Below are 21,483 nucleotides of genomic sequence, written 5' to 3'. Positions count from 1 at the left end.
GGACAGTGCAGCATATATCTTATTTCTCGCATTTGTTTTTATGGTTACATACCTTTTCTAAAGCCTCACTTTTTATTTGAAATCTTATTGGATGGTTATGAGGGAGGCGGTTCAACTTTCAGTTTACATTAGGTTGGAAGCAGAAACAGGAAGGTGGTAGAGCACAAAAATAATAAAGCAGCACTCCAGGGATTTCTGGGGGAGTAACTGCATCTTGTCTGGTCACATTTCAGAAACTGGAGATTTCAGAAAAGTGCAACTGAATCAGTGAACTTCTAGCATCTATTCAGGACTAGAATTCACCACCCTACACAACACTGGAAATGCTGTCTTGGTTTCTGAACTAAGGATCAAAATGCCTCAAGTTGTTCTTGAAGGTAAGGTAGAATCAACATGACAGAAAGAAAGTATTAGTAACAAGTATGGTAGTTGATGGTGCATCCCATTATGTTGGGTCATTTATTAATATACATTTAGAAGTTCTGATACTCTTGGCAAAATCCGAAAGTAATTTGACATTTTTTCTCAGCATCATTTATTATTTAGTTTGACTAGTTTTCTATCCTGAAGTCTGCAGAAGAACAAACAAACTTTCACACCCTCAGATGTCCTAAAGTCCTTCACTGCCAATGGATTACTTTTGAGGTGTAGTCACTATTGTGTAGGCAAATGCATTAGCCAATTGGCACACATTAAAAAGGTCCCACAAACTACTCTTAATCTGTTCTAGTAGTTTTGGTTGAGGGACGAATGTTGGCCAGGACAATGGGAGAACTCCCTGCTCCTCTTGGTAAGAAAAATGGAAGTCATGAAATTTAAGTAGATGATTTGGTGCTATAACTAGTGTGGAAATATGAGAATTAATCCTATAATGGAATCCAAATTTGAAGGATTATTGTAATCTTTTTAAACAAGTACATCTGCAATAAAAATGGCTCTCGTCGTGCCCATATTTTCCAATAGATGGCAGTAAATGAAAGCACACCCAAGGAAAAGAATTTCAAAGTGGGGGGGGGGGAAATCAAGAGACAACCAATACTTGGTTATTGTGCTCAACAGGCCTCAAGGCCTCCCTCCTGACAGCTGCATTCAGGAACTACTTCTTTTGGTGAAAGAGGAGCATTAGCCAGCCTTAAATGTAGTATGGTACTTTTTGAACTTTGGGACCAGCCAGATGGACTGCAACTCTCTTATTTGGTCTTCTATATTCCTATATTAAGCTGCACGACTGACCTTTCATTGTACCTTCTGCAGCAAAAGAAGATGGAACATCAATGCACACCACTAATTGTCAAAACTCCTCAGGTGAAGTGATCAAAGTTTTTTTTTTTAAGGTGACTAATAAACACTAGTAGTCCAAACCGGAGAATGATTGCCATGTGAAGAGTCACAGTACTCACATCTTCATAAAAAGGGATCATGAAGAGTTATAGTCCAAATTTTTTAAAAAGTAAAGCTCGGCACTAAAGAACACAAATGTAATTACAAATTGCACCTGATTTAGAGATGTGGCACAAACACACACACATTTTAATTACTACACGTCTTTTAGAGTTCTCAGTGGATTTTTCGGATCATCTACCTCCTCCTCGAGCTCTTTCACTTCCTCGTCTAGCTCCTTCAGTTCCTCTTCTCTGTCTGATGACGTGTCAGGCGTTAGAGAGTCCATGCTGTACTTTTCTAACAAGTACATCTCGGGAGTGATATCATCAAGCCTGTACTTGGATTTTTTCTTCTTTATTCTCTTTAGTTTTTTAAGCTGAGTTAGTTGCTCCTGGTGCTGTTCAGAGAATGTAACATTATTTGTTTCCAATAACTGTTCATTACTTTTCTTTTTGTACTCCAGTATTTGTCTGTTCAGTAAGTCATGGTCAATACCAAAAAGATCCACTTCAGGAGATGATGGAGGCAGGTCAGATGAGACTGGGGTAGATTCTCGAGAAGTAGGCTTCAAAGCAGAGTCTGGAGGAATTTGTCTACAGTAAAAGGAAGACATTTTTGCATGATGGCCTGGAGAAAATACACTTTTAATATAATTAAGTGTTTCTGTACATAGAAACTGCTAGATGAAAAAAGACCAAGGTCCATCTAGTTCACCTTCTACCATCCTGGTAATTTCATGACAATAATAATGGAGTTGTTGACTAATCATATCAATTAGTCTACAACAGACATAGACATATCACAAGGAAAACCTCAGTGGTGCAGAGCTTTGGGAACCATAGGTCCAAAGGTGTTCCTCCCAAGCATGCTACACTTTCGTCATCATGTCTCAAATTACTCATGTACTGTACCCCAATATGTTATTTTCTGAAAGAAATATCCAATTTGCATTTGAATGAATCAATACTCCACCCCCCCCCCCCCCAACTTTAAGTGGGTCACTCTCCTGCAATCAGGAATGGGATGCTCCAGGCTGCAACCTTCTTCAGACGGTTATGTGACTGGACCAGCAACCCATAAATTGCAAATTCAAGCCAACCATGGCAAGTTATGGAACAGAATTCAATAAATTTGGTCATTTGCAGGCTAGCACCAGAGAAAACGACCACGAAACCTGCTGGATTGGCGTAAAAACCCATTGGTTTATTAATAACCTAACTGGTCTGGCCTACATGTGACTCTAGTTCACGTTATATGGTTGACTCTTCAATGCCCTTTGAAATAGCACCAGCAGGCCACTCAGTTGTAAAAACGACATTCAGGACAACCACAAGCTTGCACATGAGCAGTTTGTAAGTTGCTTTTTGTAACTCTTTAGTTGCTGCTGGTACCTTCATCATTTGCTAGAGAAGGTCCATTAAAGCCAGGAATCAAATAACTGCTTTGCAAGCATGTATAAGACTGGAGAGGAAGGGACAATCTTTATCCATGCCCACTGTCACCAGCCAACAAAAGTTGCATGCACAAGTTTATATTGCTATCGGGGGTCACGGAACACCCATTTTGATGGGTTCTGCTCATAGCAGTGTCATTATTGACTTTGCTGGTTTGTTGCAGACAACAGTTCTACCAATGTAAAAGTGCATGGTCTGTTTGTGGATGTAATATTTATGGCCTCTGGGGTTTGTTTATTTCATTGTTACCTGGTCAAACTGCTTAAGTGTATATGCACTGAAATTCCACAATTGGGCAATTCTCCAACATTAGTCATATTTTAATAACAGAGACATGGTGCCACGAGTAAGTTATGTTTTGCGTGGGGATCTTTCTGAAATTCTCGGTTTGTCCCTACACATATCTCCCTAAAAGGTAGTTTTGAAGTCCATAACATTAATCTATACCAGAAAGATGAGTAGTTGAAAATGAGGAAGAAGAAAACAGGTATACTTTTTAGGTAACTCAATTATATAGATAATTTGAGTGAAAAGTTCAAACCACATCCTCTGTTCACATTTGCAAGTAATATACTTTTACTGTTCAAGTCCTTAATTAAAAAGGTTGCAAGGTAGTTTGTTCCAAAGTATAATGGCTTTATTAAGAAGTTTATAATAAATAACAAAGATGTTAAAATACAAGAGTACAATTAAATATGCTAGTAAGACGAATACAACCTGAAAGTTGATCACCGTCCAAGACTTCGAAATGCACTGTCGAAGGTCTTGATTAGTTGAGCGGTTCAGCCCCGCTCCGAGAATGTTCTAATCAGTACTGAAAAGCACCCAACTTTATGTACATTAGAGACAATTAGCTCTATATTCTCTCTGCAGCTGGGATCGTTAACAGTCCTCCTCCCTTATATCCACATCTGGCTGTACCACCTTCCTCATGATTAGTTGCTGCCGAGTTGCCACTAACTCTTACCTTCAAGCGAGACATAACTCCCCTTCTCTAACTGATACACAAAGCCGTGCGGATGGCATCAAGTGCTCATTACTCAGAGGCCTTTTCTTTCACAAGGTCGTAAAAAGCTTGTTTTGGACATACAGCAAGCCCCTTTGTTCACAGCTAAACTAACACATATTTTACATTAACGAGGTTTACAATAATGTAGAAAACTTGTATAGTGCTTTTCTTACATCTGAACTTGCCCCGACTTGACCAGCTCTCCGCCATGCTGCTAGATGGAGAGCTCTGTGGCTGTGCAGCAGCATTCTTGGGGAAAGAGAAAAATTATCCAGAAAGCTCCCCTAAAACATCCATTTTCTGGGCTGATCAGAGCAGACTTGATGGTGGATTTATTTTTATTCGTGACATGGGGGCATCAATCCAAGTTTGTACATCCACGGTTGTTTAAAATGCCAATCTGATGCTGTAGAAACTATCCCAACTATGCAGGACTAGCATTAATAACAGTACAAGATAAAATCAGATGACAAAAAAGGTGACCCTGGAATTTCCAACCAGCATAAATCAACTGATGCTGATCAGAAAACGGGCAGTGATCTGTAATGCCGGATCTCTGCCCATTTTATGTCATGCGCCTACTTTTGGCACATAAAATAAGGGCAGGGCACACCCATTTGAAAAAGGCAGGAACTTCATTTAAATACTGAAATATAGACGGGGACATCCTGCACACCATTTCCCAACGTGCAGAGGGAATTTATTCATACTAAGCCCACATGATATGTTCATTCATGGTTGCTAACAACAGTAAGCATATGAAAATTTTTCTTTTATATTCATTCATGGAATGTGGGCAAGGCTGGCATTTATTGCCCCTCACTAGTTGCCCTTGAGAAGGTGGTGATGAGTCGTCTTCTTGAACTGTTGCAGTCAGTGTGGTGAAGGTACTTCCACAATGTTGTCAGCTAGAGTGTTCCAGGATTTTGACATAAGAACATGAGCAGGCCATTCAGCTCCTCAAGGGGAATTATAAGTAGAAATTTTACAAACCATTTTTGTCTTGCAATAGGAAATATTTAGTCAAAAATAATCAAATCCATTTAATTTACATTATTTTTGAACTAAAGCAACAAAAAATTTGCTTTGGTCTGGTGTTCAAAGTTTCCTTCAGAAATCAAAGGAATTAAACATTTGTTAGGGAGGCAAGATCCTCATCCTCCTCCTATCTCGAGTTTATGAGCTGAATTCTAATCCAGGTCTAGTTGAAAAGCTGCTACTCCAGCAATTTGGAGTGCTGTGTTCAGTCACTACTTTTGTTATAATACCAGTCAGTGGGCTGGAGTGTCAGCCTCTGTTGGTTCTCGCTTGCCAGCAAAGTGTGTGGGCAAGTAATTCTTAAATTATTGTGGTCCTGGAACTGCAGTGCAATTAGTTAATGTAGAATCATGTACAGTGCAACACTGGTTAAGTTGACTTGGTAAATAATTCTTGCAAAGATCGTGCCTAGACAAAATAATTTGTCACATGTGGGTATTCACTGCAATGTAACTCCTGTACCTGTCAAAAATCCAGTGAGTATGAGGAGTTTACATGACATGTATGATAGAAATACATGACATTAGCTACCAATATCCTGGCCCTTTATTTTTGTTAAAAAGATCATAGAGCAAATTTGCAGGACTGAAACACCTTTGTTGATAATGTTATAAATGGTAGTTACCCAAAATGCTTCGAGTTCCAAACTTCTGCGACATCCACAGTCTCCTCTTTGTTGCCATAATCGGCAATTTCTAACAACCGTTGTACCTGTAGTAGCAAGGAGAATTTTTTTTAAAAAAAATACGGTGTGCTTTAAAAGCCAGTATGTTAGAAAGCAATGACATGCAGGAATTAACTTTTATCTTTTTCTTTTTTTCTGATCATGTCAAATTGTCAACGACAAATTAATCATGTCCTTCTCCAGTTGTAGGCACACCATTCTCTTCAGGACAGACTATAAAGGGTATAGGCGATATTTGAAGGCTCATTTACTGGCAGTCAGGATTTTCTTTTGCACTTCACATCACAGAAGCATGACTATTACCCACCTCAGCTATCGCTGCTTGCCGTCGGTCTCGAACAAAGACCACTGGAGGAACACCGCCCATGACTTGATGGGTAATGAGAAGGTGTCTAGAAATTAAACAAAAAAATTGACAGATTTTGGTTTGATTAGAATTTGTCCATCTCTAAATCAATAAATGCTTGCATCGCATTCTCATTATCCCCTTTATGAATGTTGCATTGAAAACTAATCGATAGACTAACTGCAGTTTGGTTAACATCTAACCGTCAGAGTAATGATCGGGCTCAATTTAATAGAAAAGTGGTAATGACACTGGGGACTAGCACTTCAGCCAGAAGTGCCGAGTGGATGATCCATCTCGGCCTCCTCCCGATATCCCCACCATCACGGAAGCCAGTCTTCAGCCAATTCGATTCACTCCACGTGATATCAAGAAACGGCTGAGTGCACTGGATACAGCAAAGGCTATGAGCCCCGACAACATCCCAGCTGTAGTGCTGAAGTCTTGGGCTCCAGAACTAGCTGCACCTCTAGCCAAGCTGTTCCAGTGCAGCTACAACACTGGCATCTACCCAACAATGTGGAAAATTGTCCAGGTATGCCCTGTCCACAAAAAGCAGGACAAATCCAATCTGGCCAATTACCGCCCCATCAGTCTAATCTCAATCATCAGCAGTGATGGAAGGAGTCGTCGACAGTGCTATCAAGCGGCACTTACTCACCAATAACCTGCTCATCGATGCTCAGTTTGGATTCCACCAGGACTACTCGGCTCCAGACCTCATTACAACCTTGGTCCAAACATGGACAAAAGAGCTGAATTCCAGAGGTGAGGTGAGAGTGACTGCCCTTGACATCAAGGCAGCATTTGACAGAGTGTGGCACCAAGGAGCCCTAGTAAAATTGAAGTCAATGGGAATCGGGGAAAACTCTCCAGTGGCTGGAGTCATACCTAGCACAAAGGAAGATGGTAGTGGTTGTTGGAGGCCAATCATCTCAGCCCCAGGGCATTGCTGCAGGAGTTCCTCAGGGCAGTGTCCTAGGCCCAACCATCAATGACCTTCCCTCCATCATAAGGTCAGAAATGGGGATGTTCGCTGATGATTGCACAGTGTTCAGTTCCATTCACAACTCCTCAAATAATGAAGCAGTCCATGCCGGCATGCAGCAAGACCTGGACAACATCCAGGCTTGGGCTGATAAGTGTCAGGTAACATTCGCGCCAGACAAGGACCATCTCTAACAAGAGAGAATCTAACCACCTCCCCATGACATTCAACGGCATTACCATCGCCGAATCCCCCACCATCAACATCCTGGGGGTCACCACTGACCAGAAACTTAACTGGAACAGCCACATAAATACTGTGGCTACAAGAGCAGGTCAGAGGCTGGGTATTCTGCAGCGAGTGACTCACCTCCTGACTCCCCAAAGCCTTTCCACCATCTACAAGGCACAAGTCAGGAGTGTGATGGAATACTCTCCACTTGTCTGGATGAGTGCAGCTCTAACAATACTCAAGAAGCTCAACACCATCCTGGACAAAGCAGCCCGCTTGATTGGCACCCCATCACCACCCTAAACATTCACTCCCTTCACCACCGGCGCAGTGGCTGCAGCGTGTACCATCTACAGGATGCACTGCAGCAACTCGCCAAGGCTTCTTCGACAGCACCTCCCAAACCCGCGACCTCTACCACCTGGAAGGACAAGAGCAGCAGGTACGTGGGAACCTGCAAGTCACACACAATCCCGACTTGGAAATATATCACCGTTCCTTCATCGTCGCTGGGTCGAAATCCTGGAACTCCCTTCCTAACAGCACTGTGGGAGAACCTTCACCACATGGACTGCAGCGGTTCAAGAAGGCGGCTCGTCACCACCTTCTCAAGGGCAATTAGGGATGGGCAATAAATGCTGACCTTGCCAGCGACACCCACCTCCCATGAACGAATAAAAAAAAAAACTTACCTTACACGAGGGGAATATTTTTGTAAGACTTGCTGAATGTGATCATCTTTTTCCAATAAACCACTTGCCATCCAGTAAGCTCGACATGCCGAAAAATCCACAGTCAGCAGAACCTAAAGATAACAGCACATCCCAATATCAATGCATTACCGAACTCTGTACAGCAATGGATTTAATCTTGATTAGTAGATTGCCAGGAGTCAGCAGGTTTTTAAACACCCTGAACTATCACTGCAACTGGGTTATCATCCAGTATTATTTATACCATTACACATAATTTTCAAGACTCCAAATGAAAGAACATCTAATTCTCTCAAAGAAACCAAGGGAGGAAATATTTCATCTAGAGAGTAGAAGTATATTTGAGTACAAAGATACTTCTATTCTCTAGATTAAATATTTAATCCCTTGATTTATTTTTTTTTTTTAAATGTTCAAGATTTTCCATAGCATTTTCAGAATAAAATTTACCTTAGAGATTTTGTTCCTTCTCTTACACTTTTATTGTAAGATAATAGTGAAAGATTTGCTGTGTGCTATTTGTAGCAAAATCAATCATATTCCTTATAAAAAGGGGTTTACAATCTCACTGCAATAGTGCACAGGAGAAATGTTCTTGTGATTTCCAAATTGTAACTGCTAGCTGTCTTACTAGGCTATTTTTTTTGCTCCTACTGTAGAATTTTTCCATTTGGATTAATTACCTTACATTCTAATCACCTGTTAAATCAACTTATTTCTAGTTATGATGTGGAGATGCCGGTGATGGACTGGGGTTGACAATTGTAAACAATTTTACAACACCAAGTTATAGTCCAACGATTTTATTTGAAATCTACAAGCTTTCGGAGGCTTCCTCCTTCCTCAGGTAAGAGCAAAAAAAAATAGCCTCGTAAGACAGCTAGCAGTTACAATTTGGAAATCACAAGAACATTTCTCCTGTGCACTATTGCAGTGAGATTGTGAACCCCTTTTTATAAGGAATATGACTGATTTTGCTACAAATAGCACACAGCAAATCTTTCCCTATTATCTTACAATAAAAGTGTAAGAGAAGGAACAAAATCTCTAAGGTAAATTTACCTGAGGAAGGAGGAAGCCTCCGAAAGCTTGTAGATTTCAAATAAAATCGTTGGACTATAACTTGGTGTTGTAAAATTGTTTACAATTATTTCTAGTTAGTCAATAGTGTGAATGAATATAATACAATTGCACAACAGGAAGGACCAGTGACACAAAGACACCTGTTTACACATAAATAATATGAGAAGAAGTCACATTTAGGAGCTTTAAGACAATTATACAATTAGAATAATGATAGAAACCATGATGACAAAAGCTCAAGCTTTGGGAATTCTAACACCAAATCTACAAACAAACCTGCAACATATATACAAATAATCATTGGTCATAAAAGTATGCATCCATAATGGGATGTTACACAGGAATGTTAAAACTCACTGGGGATCTCTAAAAGGTGATTGGAGCCTGACACTACTGAAATTCACTTACAGGCTGAGGAAGCACTGAGGCAGATATCTGAATCATTCTGTAGAATTTGCACACAGCACTAAAAAGAGACCCACTTCATCATGTACAATCCACAATGCATCAAGTTTTCTTTGTGTAGAAGGTAGTATCTGAAGACAGGGGAGTGGCAGAATTACCAAGTCATTATTTTGTTTGTAAGCCACGGAGGGGAGAGATACCAAAAGTACAGGGAGGAGACACCAGACTAGAACTCCTTAGGCTTCAGGCTCTGGAAGTTTCCGCCCAAGGGTGCTAGTGGAGTTGGCAGAGGATTACAAATCCCCTCACCTATATACTTCAAAGCTCATTGCAACCAGGTAACATCCTAATGGATTGAAAAGTAGCAAATGTGACACCCCCAGCTTTTAAAAAAAAGGGGCAATGGGCAAACACTCAAATTAAAGACTTGAGCTTTACCTTGATTGTGGAGAAAATGTTCCAGACTTTGATCAAAGATAGCATAAGGGATCATCTGGAGGGACAGAGTGTGATTAAAGAGAGCAGCATGGAGTCAGAATGGCAGGTTGTGTCTGATCAATTTATCAGATTTATTTTAAGAGGTTACACATCAGAGTAGTTAACAGTGAGATAGTGCAGGTTATCTACCTGGATTTCAGGAAAGCATTTAGCTGTTCCACAAATGCACGTCCACGGGACGTGTGATAATCCAAAGGGATCTGTGCTAGGTTAGTGCAATGGACAGAGGGTGGTAGATGGAATCCAACATAAGTAACCAACACGAAATTAGGTGGAAGAAGTGAATAGAGTACATACTTCTGCTGGATAGAACATTCAAAACCTTGGTTCAGTGTTCAATAGTCAAGAAAACAAGTAAAATGTTGGGATGTATAGCAAGTCAAAGGAGGTGATGGCTAAGTTGTATTTGGCCTTGGTGAGTCTCCAGATGGATTACCATGTTCAGTTTTGGTCTCTGTAGTACAGGAAAGATGTAGAATTATCGGAGGGAGTCCAGACGAGAATTGCAAGGCTTATTCCAAAGGGCTGAGTTGAGGAAAAATTGTCGACCATGGACTTCACTCTCTGGAGAGGATGAGGTGGTATGTGATACAGGTCTAAGATTTTCACAGGTATGCAAAATATGGAGTGAGGAAAGTTCTATTGTAGGCATTTAAAATGAAGGGTGTGAAAGGACAAACAAATGTAGTTTTTTCTTAATATAGGAAGAGGGTGTTGGTACTGTGGAAGGGATTGCCACAGGGTGAGGGGGTTAAGAGCAATGGAACAGAAAACCAAGGTAGGAACATAGGAACAGGAGTGGGTCATTTAGCTCCTCGAGCCTGTTCTGCCATTCAATGAAATCATGGCTGATCTGTGACCTAACTCCAAATACCCACCGTAACCAAAGGTATTAAGGGATATGGGGCTAACAAAAATCTATCAATCTCAGATTTAAAATTAATAATTGAGCTAGCATCAACTGCCATTTGCAGAAGAGTTCCAAACTTCTACCACCTTTTGCGTGTAGGAGTGTTTCCTAACTTCACTCCTGAAAATCCTGGCTCTAATTTTTAGGCTATGACCTATTTCTAGCCTTTCCAACCAGCGGAAATAGTTTATCTCTATCTACCCTATCAGTTCTCTTTAATATCTTGAAAGCTTCGATCAAATCACCCCTTAATCTTCTAAATTCCAGGGAATACAACCCTAGTTTGTCTCTCCTTGTAATTTAACCCATGGAGTCCAGCGATCATTCTAGTAAATCTATGCTGCACTTTCTCCAAGGCCAATATATCCTTCCTAGGGCGCGGTGCCCAGAACTGAACACAGTACTCCAGGTGTGATCTAACCAGGGCTTTGTATAGCTGTAGCATAACTTCTGCCCCCTTGTATTCTAGTCCTCTAGATATGAAGGCCAGCATTCCATTAGCCTTTTTGATTATTTTCTATACCTGTCCATGATATTTTAATGATCTATGTACATGGACCCCTAAGTCTCTTTGGACCTCCACTGTTTCCAGCTTTTCACCATTTATAAAGTACTCTGATCTATCCTTTTTAGGTCCAAAATGGATGACCTCACACTTGCCTACATTGAAATCCATTTGCCACAGTTTTGTCCAGTCACTTAATCTATTAATATATCTCTGTAATTTTATGCTTTCATCTACACTGCTCACAATGCTGCCTATCTTTGTGACAGCAGCAAACTTGGATATGTGGCTCTCTAACCCTTCATCTAAGTGGTTACTAAATACAGTGAATAGTTGAGGCCCCAACACAGATTCCTGTGGGACGCCACTAGTCACATCCTGTCAATTTGAGTACTTGCCCATTATCCCTGCTCTCTGTCTCCTGCCACTCAGCCAATTTCCTAACCAGGTCAATAATTTGCCCTCAATTCCATGAGCTTCAACTTTAGCGAACAGTCTCTTATGAGGGACTTTATCGAATGCCTTCTGGAAGTCCTTATAAACAACATCCATAGACATTTCCCTGTCCACTACTTTAGTCACCTCTTCAAAAAAAATTCAATCAGGTTCGTCAGGCATGACCTACCCTTTACAAATCCATGCTAGCTCTCTCAATTGCTGAAAATTTTCAAGTTGGACAGTCACTCTATCCTTAGTTATAGACTCTAGTAGTTTCCCAACAGATGTTAGGCTAACTGGTCTATAATTCCCTGGTTTCCCACTCCCATCTTTCTTAAATAGCAGAGTGACGTGCCATTTTCTAAACTAAAGGAACAGTTCCTGAATTGGGAGAACGTTGGAAGATTATAGTTAGGGCTGCTGCAATGTTCTCACTTACTTCCTTTAAAACCCTGGGATGGAAACCATCAGGTCTTGGGGATTTGTCACTGTTTAGTGCCATTATTTTCTTTATTATTGTTAATTTGCTTACGTTAATGGTGAGTCTCCGTCCCGGATTCAAAATTAGTTTCCTTGGGGTCCGGTACTTCCTCTACTGTAAATACTGACAAAGTAATTATTTTACATGTCTGCCATTTCCTTATTTTCATTTACAATATCACATCAGTTTTAAAGAGGCCCACATTGCTCGACCACCCTCTTTCTCCTAATATAAATTGTAAAAATGTGTTGATTTTGATATCCCTTGCAAGTTTCTTTTCATTCTCCCTTTTTGTAGCTCTTACTATCTGTTTTGTCACCCTTTGCTGTTCTTTGTACTTCTCCCAGTCGCCAGGATCTGTGCTATTTTTGCATTTTTGTAAGCTTTTTCTTTTAGTTTTATGTTGCCCCCTAGCTCTTTTGTTGTCCATGGCTGTTTTTTTTGGCAAGTAGAGCCCTTGCCCCTTAGGGGTATAAACCGGTTCTAGATCACGTTAAATTCTTTTTTGAACACCTCCCACTGATCTTCTGTCGTTTTACATTAACAGATTTGCCCAGTTTACTGTGGACAGTCTCTTTCTCATCCCGTTGAAGTCGGCCTTACCTAAATTTAGGATCTTAGTAGCTGTTACGGGTTTCTCCCTTTCAAATACAACGTTGAACTTGATCATATTATCATCGCTATTAGATAAATGTTCACGCACCATTAGGCTGTTAACTAAATCTGAATCATTACTCCTTATTGAATCTAATATGGCCCGCCCCCTTCTTGGTTCTAGGACATATTGTTGCAGAAAGCTGTCCTGAGTACAAGAAATTCGCTACATTTCTGACATGTGCTCGTCTGCTTAACTCAATCTATATGAAAGTTAAAATCCCCCATTAAAACCATTCTGCCGTTGCTACGTGCTTGTCTAATCTCTGCATTTATACATTCTGCCACTTTACAGATGCAACCAGGGGGCCTACAGTCTGAAATCCTTTTCTATATCTTATTTCTACCCATAAAGTCTCCACTGTCTGCTTACCTCTCGTTATATCCTTTCTTATCATTGAAGTAATTTCATCCTTAATCAATAAGGTCAGTCCTCCTCCTCTACCAGTTTCCTTATCCTTCCTATAGACCTTATAACCGGATATATTCCATTCCCAGTCCTGACCATCTCGCAGCCATGTCTCAGTAATGGCTATCATGTCATACCCTCTAAGTTGAATTTACGCCTGCAATTCATTCAATTTGCTCCTTATACAGTGTGCATTTGTAGGTAGGTTTAAAAAAGCAAACTGGATGAATTTCTATTATGAAACAGAGCTATTATTTCTACGATCAGATAAGAAACCAGATAGGAGGTTCAGAGGATAACTGTATGGACCAACGGTCTTCCTGTCCTAAAACATTACTACGTACTATGTTATGTAAAATGTTGCTTCTAAAAAAACAGTTCAATACGATCATGTATGAGGATATTGCACACTAATGAGTTTTCACTGAGTTCTCAGTAAATTACAAATTTTTGATATTAAAATAACTTGAATTTTTTCCTCCCCTGCACTATACCTTTGGATAGAATAATAAATTCTGAAGAAAATAAAGTTGTACCTACTTTGGATAACTCCACTTTGAGGTCATACACTTCTGGGCTGACTTCATTACTGTTTAAAAGCTCAGTGATTGCTTTATAAAGAACATTATTGAGTGCCCTCATTCGGATAGTGTCCTCCTTCTGCACCTTGTGTTGAGGTTTCAATACATTCTCCAAACTGGAGGGCTTGTAAAGCTATACAAAAACAGTAAACTGAATTAAGCAATTATAGATCTCCATGGTAAATAGGATCCTACTTTTTAAAACAGATAATATTCAAGCAGATCCAAATTGGGCCAAATCTAGTGAGTTTGATTTCATCTAAACTCTAATGTTTCAGCTTGCACCAGTCAGTAGTTCTCTCACCTCTGAATCAGAAGGTTGTGGACTCAAGCCCCACTACAGGACTTCAGCACATGATCAAGGCTGACACTCCAGTGGTACATTGTTGCTCTTCAGATGAAGAGTCCCATCTGTATGTTAAGGAAAATCCCACAGTACTATTCTCCCCATATCCAGGCCAACATTGCTCACTCAACAAATGCCACCCACCAAAATACAGATTAACTGCTCATTCATCTCACTGCTGTTCTATTAATGCACAAGTGTTATACTGTGTAACGCACAATGATTCTGCTGCTTAGGTAGTGGTGTGTTCCTTTTAAAAAAAAGGTACAAAATTCAAATTGTTAAGTAAACACAGGCCTAGGTCAGCGTTTAAGAGGTTGCAAGTTAGAAGCATCAAGTGACTGGCCTCTTTTTTTCTCTAACAAAATATGACGGACATGTACTAGTTGTAACTTTTTTGATCTGGTATACACTATTTCAATTACTGCACAGTATTTAATGTATTTTTTTTGAAGTGCAAGATACAGAGCAATATGGTGGCAGGGGAGGCCCAAAATTTCCTTGTGGGACCCAGAAGTGCCACCTCCTAGCCCACGAGGAAGCCCGACTTAAAAAAAAAACTAACCTTACTGGACCTCTTCTTGCCCTGGCTGCTGTCCCCATTTTAAGCGTCCTGCATTTTCCTTTAAAAGATGTAATGTTCTCTGCCTCAGCTACTTCCTGTAGCAAAGTATTCCAATGCTTTTACAACTTATTTATCCTACTTTCTCATTGAAGAGTTTAAAATGACAACCCCTCTGCACTCGACTCCCAAATCAGAAGAAATGGTCTGACCCTACTGACAATATCAAAATCCATCATAATTTAAAACAACTTGCATTCAGATAGTGCCTTTAACATAGTAAAACGTCCCACAACGTTTCACAGGAGTGTAATCAGACAAAATTTGACACTGAGCCACGTAAGGAGATATTAAGACAGGTGACCAAAAGCTTGGTCAAAGAAGTACGTTTTAAGGAGAGTCATAAAAGGAGGAGGGGTTCAGGGAAGGAATTCCAGAGCTGAAGGCCTAAGCTGAAGGCCCAGCCGCCAATGGTGGAGTGATTAAAATCGAGGATGCACAAGAGGCCAGAATTGGAGGATTGTAGGGCTGGAGGAGGTTACAGAGATAGGGAGGGGTGAGGCCATGAAGGGATTTGAAAACATGGATGAGATTTTTTAAATCGAGGCATTACTGGACCAGGAACCATCGTAGGTCAGTGAGCATGAGGACAAGGGGTGAACGGGATTTGGTGCGAGTTAGGATACGGGCAGCAGAATTTTGAATGAGCTCAAGCTTATCGACGGTGGAAGATGGCAGGACGGCCAGGAGAGCATTGGAATGGTCGAGTCTCGAGGTAACAAAGGCATGGATGAGGGTATCAGCAGCAGATGAACTGAGGCAGGGCTGCAGACCGGCGATGATAAGGAGGTGCAAGTAGGTGGTCTTGGTGATGGAGTGGATATGGGGTCAGAAGCTCATCTCAAGGTCAAATAGGACGCCAAGGTTGCGAACAGTCTGGTTCAGCCTCAGACAGTGGCCAGGGAGAGGAATGGAGTTGGTGGCTAGGTAACAGAGTTTGTGGTGGGGGCCTAAGACAATGGTTTCGGTCATCCCAATATTTAGTTGGAGGAACTTTTTGCTCATCCAGTATTGGATATTGGACATGCAGTGTGATGAATTAGACAGTGGAGCGGTCGAGAGAGGTGGTGGTGAGGTAGAGCTGGGTGTCGTCAGTGTACATGTGTAACTTGGCATTGTATTTTCGGATGATGTCGCCGAGGGGCAGCATGTAGATGAGAAATAGGAGGGGGCCCAGGACAGATCCACGGGGGACTCCAGAGGTAACTGTGCGGGAACGGGAAGAGAAGCCATTGCAGGTGATTCTCTGGCTTCGACTGAATAGATAAGAATGGAACCAGGCGAGCACAGTCCCACCCAGCAGGACGACGGAGGAGAGGCGTTGGAGGAGGATGGTGTGGTCAACCGTGTCAAAGGTTGCAGACAGGTCGAGAAGGATAGTTTACCTCTCACAGTCACATAAGGTGCCATGACTTTGATAAGGGACATTTCAGTACAATGGCGGAATCTTAAATCGGAGGGATTCAAACATGGAGTTGCAGGAAAGATGGGCATGGATTTGGGAGGAGACAACAGGTTAAAAGACTTGAGAGGAAACACTTACATTAAATCTCCCCTTGGTCTTGTCTGGTCCATTGAAAATAGTCCCAGTACCTCAAGTCTCATCTCATAACTTTAGTTTCTCATCCATCTTTCATAAAAGATGTCCACATCCCTTTTGAAGGTCTGTACGAAACCCACACTCAGCGCATGCTTTGTAATCTGTTCCAGAGGGAGACAACTTTCTCTGAAGAGAAATAATTTCTAAAATCTAAGCTGATTCTTTGCCTAGAGATTTTGATTTGCATGCCTCGTAGTCCATCCCAATCCACTTCAATAAACCTATCCAACTGGATCAAACTTATTCACATTGATGAACATCTGTCACATATAGGTTGGGGATTAGACCAATCTTCAAGAAAAAAATTGAATTGCTAATGATTTGGTTTAAATCCCCAACCTGTGCACATTTTCATTTAGGGTGATCAGACCAGCAACACTGGTAGTAGGGAGAAAAGAATAAGCCTTTTGGAGAGAAAAAAAGCAGACCTTCTGAGGAATTGCTGCACTGGAAACAGAGACAGTGGTCTCAGAACCAAACCTGATCCCCAAGCCTCAATAGAGGTTAGGTCTCAGGTTGCAAAACATAGTTTTCCAACAATATGTGAGCAATTTCATGAGTAGGTTAAACTATCTTTTGTAAAGATATAATTTCCAGGTCATAAATTATAAATTTTCTATAAGTGTAGTTGACTGAAAAAAAATTGAGTGATTTGATAGCCATGATTAAAAGGCAAACCTGTTAGTGATTGCTCATTTTTGAATTGTAATTTGTTGAACTTCATGATTGATGGTTTTCATTCCTGGCCATGATCAGAGACAAAATAGGTAATTTATGGCTCAATCAGTACTAGTGAGGCTCTTCACTACTAGAGAAACCACACGAACTCCCTCTAATACAACTAACAGGTTTCTTGCATGACTCGCAAAGACCAGGACTGCTTTATTTTGGTCAGAAAAAGAATAGGTCAGTACTTACAGTTGTAAATCACATTTACAGAACCTATTCTTACCAGCTGTGATCCTAGCGTAGGGCTTTCATACCAAAACTTCTTCCTGTATTGGAGCACAGAAAACAACAGGCTGAGCATATAACATTAGGTATAGTTTCGGCTGTGGTTACACCTTTGAGACTGGTAGCTACCCAAGACAGTTAGCAGCCAGCAAACCCCCCCCCCCCACCACCACCATTGCCGCTGTGAATCGCAATACTGCCACCATGCAAGCTCTGCACATGCACAGCTCCCCCCCATGCAATATTTTGAAAGTGCGGACAGGAGTGTACATGGTGGTGGCGAGCTCAAACCAAGTTCTATAATGTCAATGAAGGTTGGGTTGTAAAGGTTTAGGATTCATTTTAAAAATCACTAATAATTTCTAGTAACAGTGCAGTTATCCAAAATATCAGGTTTGTTTTTATTCCATTAATATTAACATGACACCAAATTAAATTAGCATTAAAAGCACTCTTATAACTGCTGTATTTATAAATACTGCAGAACCCTTCCTGTAATATATCTAAATAAGCAATTAAATGGCTAGCTTTGTACAGTTGCATTTGGATTATTTCCTGAAGAACCGCAAGATATATTCCATCATTATTTCCTAATAAACCACAATATGTTGTACAATATCAGACCACTGTAATAATGCTAACTGAAATTAAAACCTTATTGCTAACTTGACAGCTTAATTCACACTTCTAACATTTTTCAAAAAATCATTCAATGGGGTGGGGGGGAAAGAGAAATCAAATTAAGGTAGTGGTAGCCCTGTGTACGTTCAGTAGACCATGCAAAAGAAAAAAGTATTTCAAAACACAAAAAACTCAAAATAATTTGCTTCAACAAATAGCATTACAGTTTGTGATGCACAGTGACTGAAACAAAACAATGTTACCCGCTGCATTGCATCAAATATTGACTGAAAAGATATACTTTTGATTAAAACCTAATTTGTTTTTATAAAAGTTGATAAATGAATCCCTGACCAACCTTTCTTCTATCTCATTCATCAGAAGTGTTTCATGGCGGGGTGGAGCTGGGGAGGAGATTGACTAACAAGGTGGGAGATGCAATAGAGATTCAAGTAAAACAAAAAGGTGAGGTGGGAACTTTTTATAATGAAAAAGAGAAATTCAAAACGTTATTGCAACAGTCCCAATACTCACTCCTCATCCAGGCTCACCACCTACCCAGTCCCAAGACCCACTTTCCATTGTTAAGCTGCTCATCGCACTTTTAGCTTTGCAAAGTGGATCAGGTGTTGTATTCTATTCCTTTCATTGGTTCCCTTTATGCCAGCTACAGACCAAAACTCTCTAGTCTAAAGCAGCCTCGGGACTGCTCAGCCTCCAATTGCAGGTGGTCCAATCACAAAAGTATTACAGTATTCGAGATTCTACAACTAATAACACAAAATAAGGTGACCCTAATTGTAAGTTTCCAAATTCAAGCCTTTTTAGATTTAAAAAAAAATGGACTTGATGAAAGTTTTTGGAAATACAACTTTCAGATAAGTTATTTATTATGCCTAATGTTTGTATTTCTTCCCATCACATTGTTACAGCAGAGTGCCAAACACATAAAAAAAAATCGATACCTGGGAGTGAACACAAAGCAATGAACTAATGGAGGGATTCAGATGTGAAAAAAAACACAATGGCAAAGCTGAAGAGATTTATTGCCATCATCAGCTAAAGCCAAAATCAGAACAAACATCCATAAAGCAGAGAAAACGGAGCAGAGAGCATCAGCCAGCAAATAAGCAAGTGGGGAGCTGTCAGCCAGCCAATTTTTGTATCGCTGAATTTGAGCGTGTTGATGATGGGGGGGGAAATTACATAATACAATATGTTGCTCACATTTGCAACTGCTGAGTTTGAGAAGTTTGAAGGCTTATGTTTCCCATGGAAAATTTAAAAAGGTAGCTTTACACTTGATTTATGCAAGATGTGAAAAATTTAAGCAAGTGTCTTGGGGCTCACGTGTGAACTGTAAGTGCTGACAATGCTGTGTTAAGAATTGTTCCATGCAATGATTGTTTTCCCAAAGTGGAAAGTGGAATTTCCAAGTCACTAGAATTCACTCAACAATGTTAAATGTCTCAGCATTGCTGAAGAGAAGTGTGCTTCTATGTTACAAATGCTACAGAGCATCCTACTCTTCTTAGTCGTCTTGTCTGATGGGAATAGCAAGCTTGAGTTCCAAGAAACAGAAAATAGATTTAAACGGTTATCTTTTTCAAGTATGTACCTTTTCGTGGAACGTGTAAACAAGGCCTTAGTATTGTGTCAGGAACTATGTGCAGCATTGAGTACAAAAGGCACCAAGAGATCAAACTGGAGGGAAAATTTATTGGAAGCTGAGGACTACTTGGAGAGTGAGGTCACTAAGTTGGAGAATAAACTCTCACTGCAGCACCATGTTTTCCAACATACAAACAGCGGTGCTGAGGACAATGACCCAGCTCGTGTTGGTGTGGCAGACATGATTGCAAAGGCCTCAAAGCCCTTCTATAAAAAAGGTGCATTTCTGAAGCAATGTATGAAGGCCATGGCAGAAATTGGCCTGGCCAGAGAAGCAGAGAGCCTTCACCATCAGTTTATCATACAACACAAACAGTGATGGGTGAACAACTGTCCAAGAACAAGTAGTTGAAAAGGCCCAAGGATTTGGAAGATATAGCCTTGCTATGAATAAAAGCACGAACATGAACACTGGCCAGTTGCTTATCTTTGTGAGGAGTCTAAGACTGTCAATGCAACCAAATAACCAGCTGTTTTGACGAACTACTTTTTTTTTTATTCGTTCACGGGATGTGGACGTCGCTGGCAAGGCCGGCATTTATTGCCCATCCCTAATTGCCATTGAGAAGGTGGTGATGAGCCGCCCTCTTGAACCGCTGCAGTCCGTGTGGTGACGGTTCTCCCACAGTGCTGTTAGGAAGGGAGTTCCAGGATTTTGACCCAGCGACAATGAAGGAACGGCGATATATTTCCAAGTCGGGATGGTGTGTGACTTGGAGGGGAACGTGCAGGTGGTGTTGTTCCCATGCGCCTGCTGCCCTTGTCCTTCTAGGTGGTAGAGGTCGTGGGTTTGGGAGGTGCTGTCGAAGAAGCCTTGGCGAGTTGCTGCAGTGCATCCTGTGGATGGTGCACACTGCAGCCACAGTGCGCCGGTGGTGAAGGGAGTGAATGTTTAGGGTGGTGGATGGGGTGCCAATCAAGCGGGCTGCTTTATCTTGGATGGTGTCGAGCTTCTTGAGTGTTGTTGGAGCTGCACTCATCCAGGCAAGTGGAGAGTATTCCATCACACTCCTGACTTGTGCCTTGTAGATGGTGGAAAGACTTTGGGGAGTCAGGAGGTGAGTCACTCGCCGCAGAACACCCAGCCTCTGACCTGCTCTCGTAGCCACAGTATTTATATGGCTGGTCCAGTTAAGTTTCTGGTCAATGGTGACCCCCAGGATGTTGATGGTGGGGGATTCGGCGATGGTAATGCCGTTGAATGTCAAGGGGAGGTGGTTAGACGTTCTCTTGTTGGAGATGGTTATTGCCTGGCACTTATCTGGCGCGAATGTTACTTGCCACTTATGAGCCCAAGCCTGGATGTTGTCCAGGTCTTGCTGCATGCGGGCTCGGACTGCTTCATTATCTGAGGGGTTGCGAATGGAACTGAACACTGTGCAGTCATCAGCGAACATCCCCATTTCTGACCTTATGATGGAGGGAAGGTCATTGATGAAGCAGCTGAAGATGGTTGGGCCTAGTACACTGCCCTGAGGAACTCCTGCAGCAATGCCCTGGGGCTGAGATGATTGGCCTCCAACAACCACTACCATCTTCCTTTGTGCTAGGTATGACTCCAGCCACTGGAGAGTTTTCCCCCTGATTCCCATGGACTTCAATTTTACTAGGGCTCCTTGGTGCCACACTCGGTCAAATGCTGCCTTGATGTCAAGGGCAGTCACTCTCACCTCACCTCTGGAATTCAGCTCTTTTGTCCATGTTTGGACCAAGGCTGTAATGAGGTCTGGAGCCGAGTGGTCCTGGCGGAACCCAAACTGAGCATCGGTGAGCAGGTTATTGGTGAGTAAGTGCCGCTTGATAGCACTGTTGATGACACCTTCCATCACTTTGCTGATGATTGAGAGTAGACTGATGG

At 41.3% G+C, this 21,483-nt stretch overlaps 1 protein-coding gene across 1 annotated transcript in view; it reads right to left on the bottom strand.

Annotated features, from left to right (window-relative positions):
• Nucleotides 1–425: 425 nt before the first annotated feature.
• rbfa (ribosome binding factor A) overlaps nt 426–21,483 on the bottom strand; it is a 29,268-nt gene continuing 8,210 nt past the window's right edge. The window contains exons 2-7 of the mRNA XM_068001674.1: nt 17,332–17,374; nt 13,771–13,944; nt 7,827–7,939; nt 5,877–5,961; nt 5,510–5,595; nt 426–1,976 (exon numbers count right to left, since the gene is read on the bottom strand). Of these exons, the coding sequence (XP_067857775.1) occupies nt 1,538–1,976; nt 5,510–5,595; nt 5,877–5,961; nt 7,827–7,939; nt 13,771–13,944; nt 17,332–17,374 (940 nt within the window). The 3' untranslated portion in view covers nt 426–1,537. The remainder of the gene's footprint in view (nt 1,977–5,509; nt 5,596–5,876; nt 5,962–7,826; nt 7,940–13,770; nt 13,945–17,331; nt 17,375–21,483) is intronic.

This window comes from Heptranchias perlo, chromosome 2, assembly GCF_035084215.1.
Source record: "Heptranchias perlo isolate sHepPer1 chromosome 2, sHepPer1.hap1, whole genome shotgun sequence".
NCBI lineage: Eukaryota > Metazoa > Chordata > Chondrichthyes > Hexanchiformes > Hexanchidae > Heptranchias > Heptranchias perlo.
This window is presented reverse-complemented; position numbering and strand designations above follow the sequence as displayed.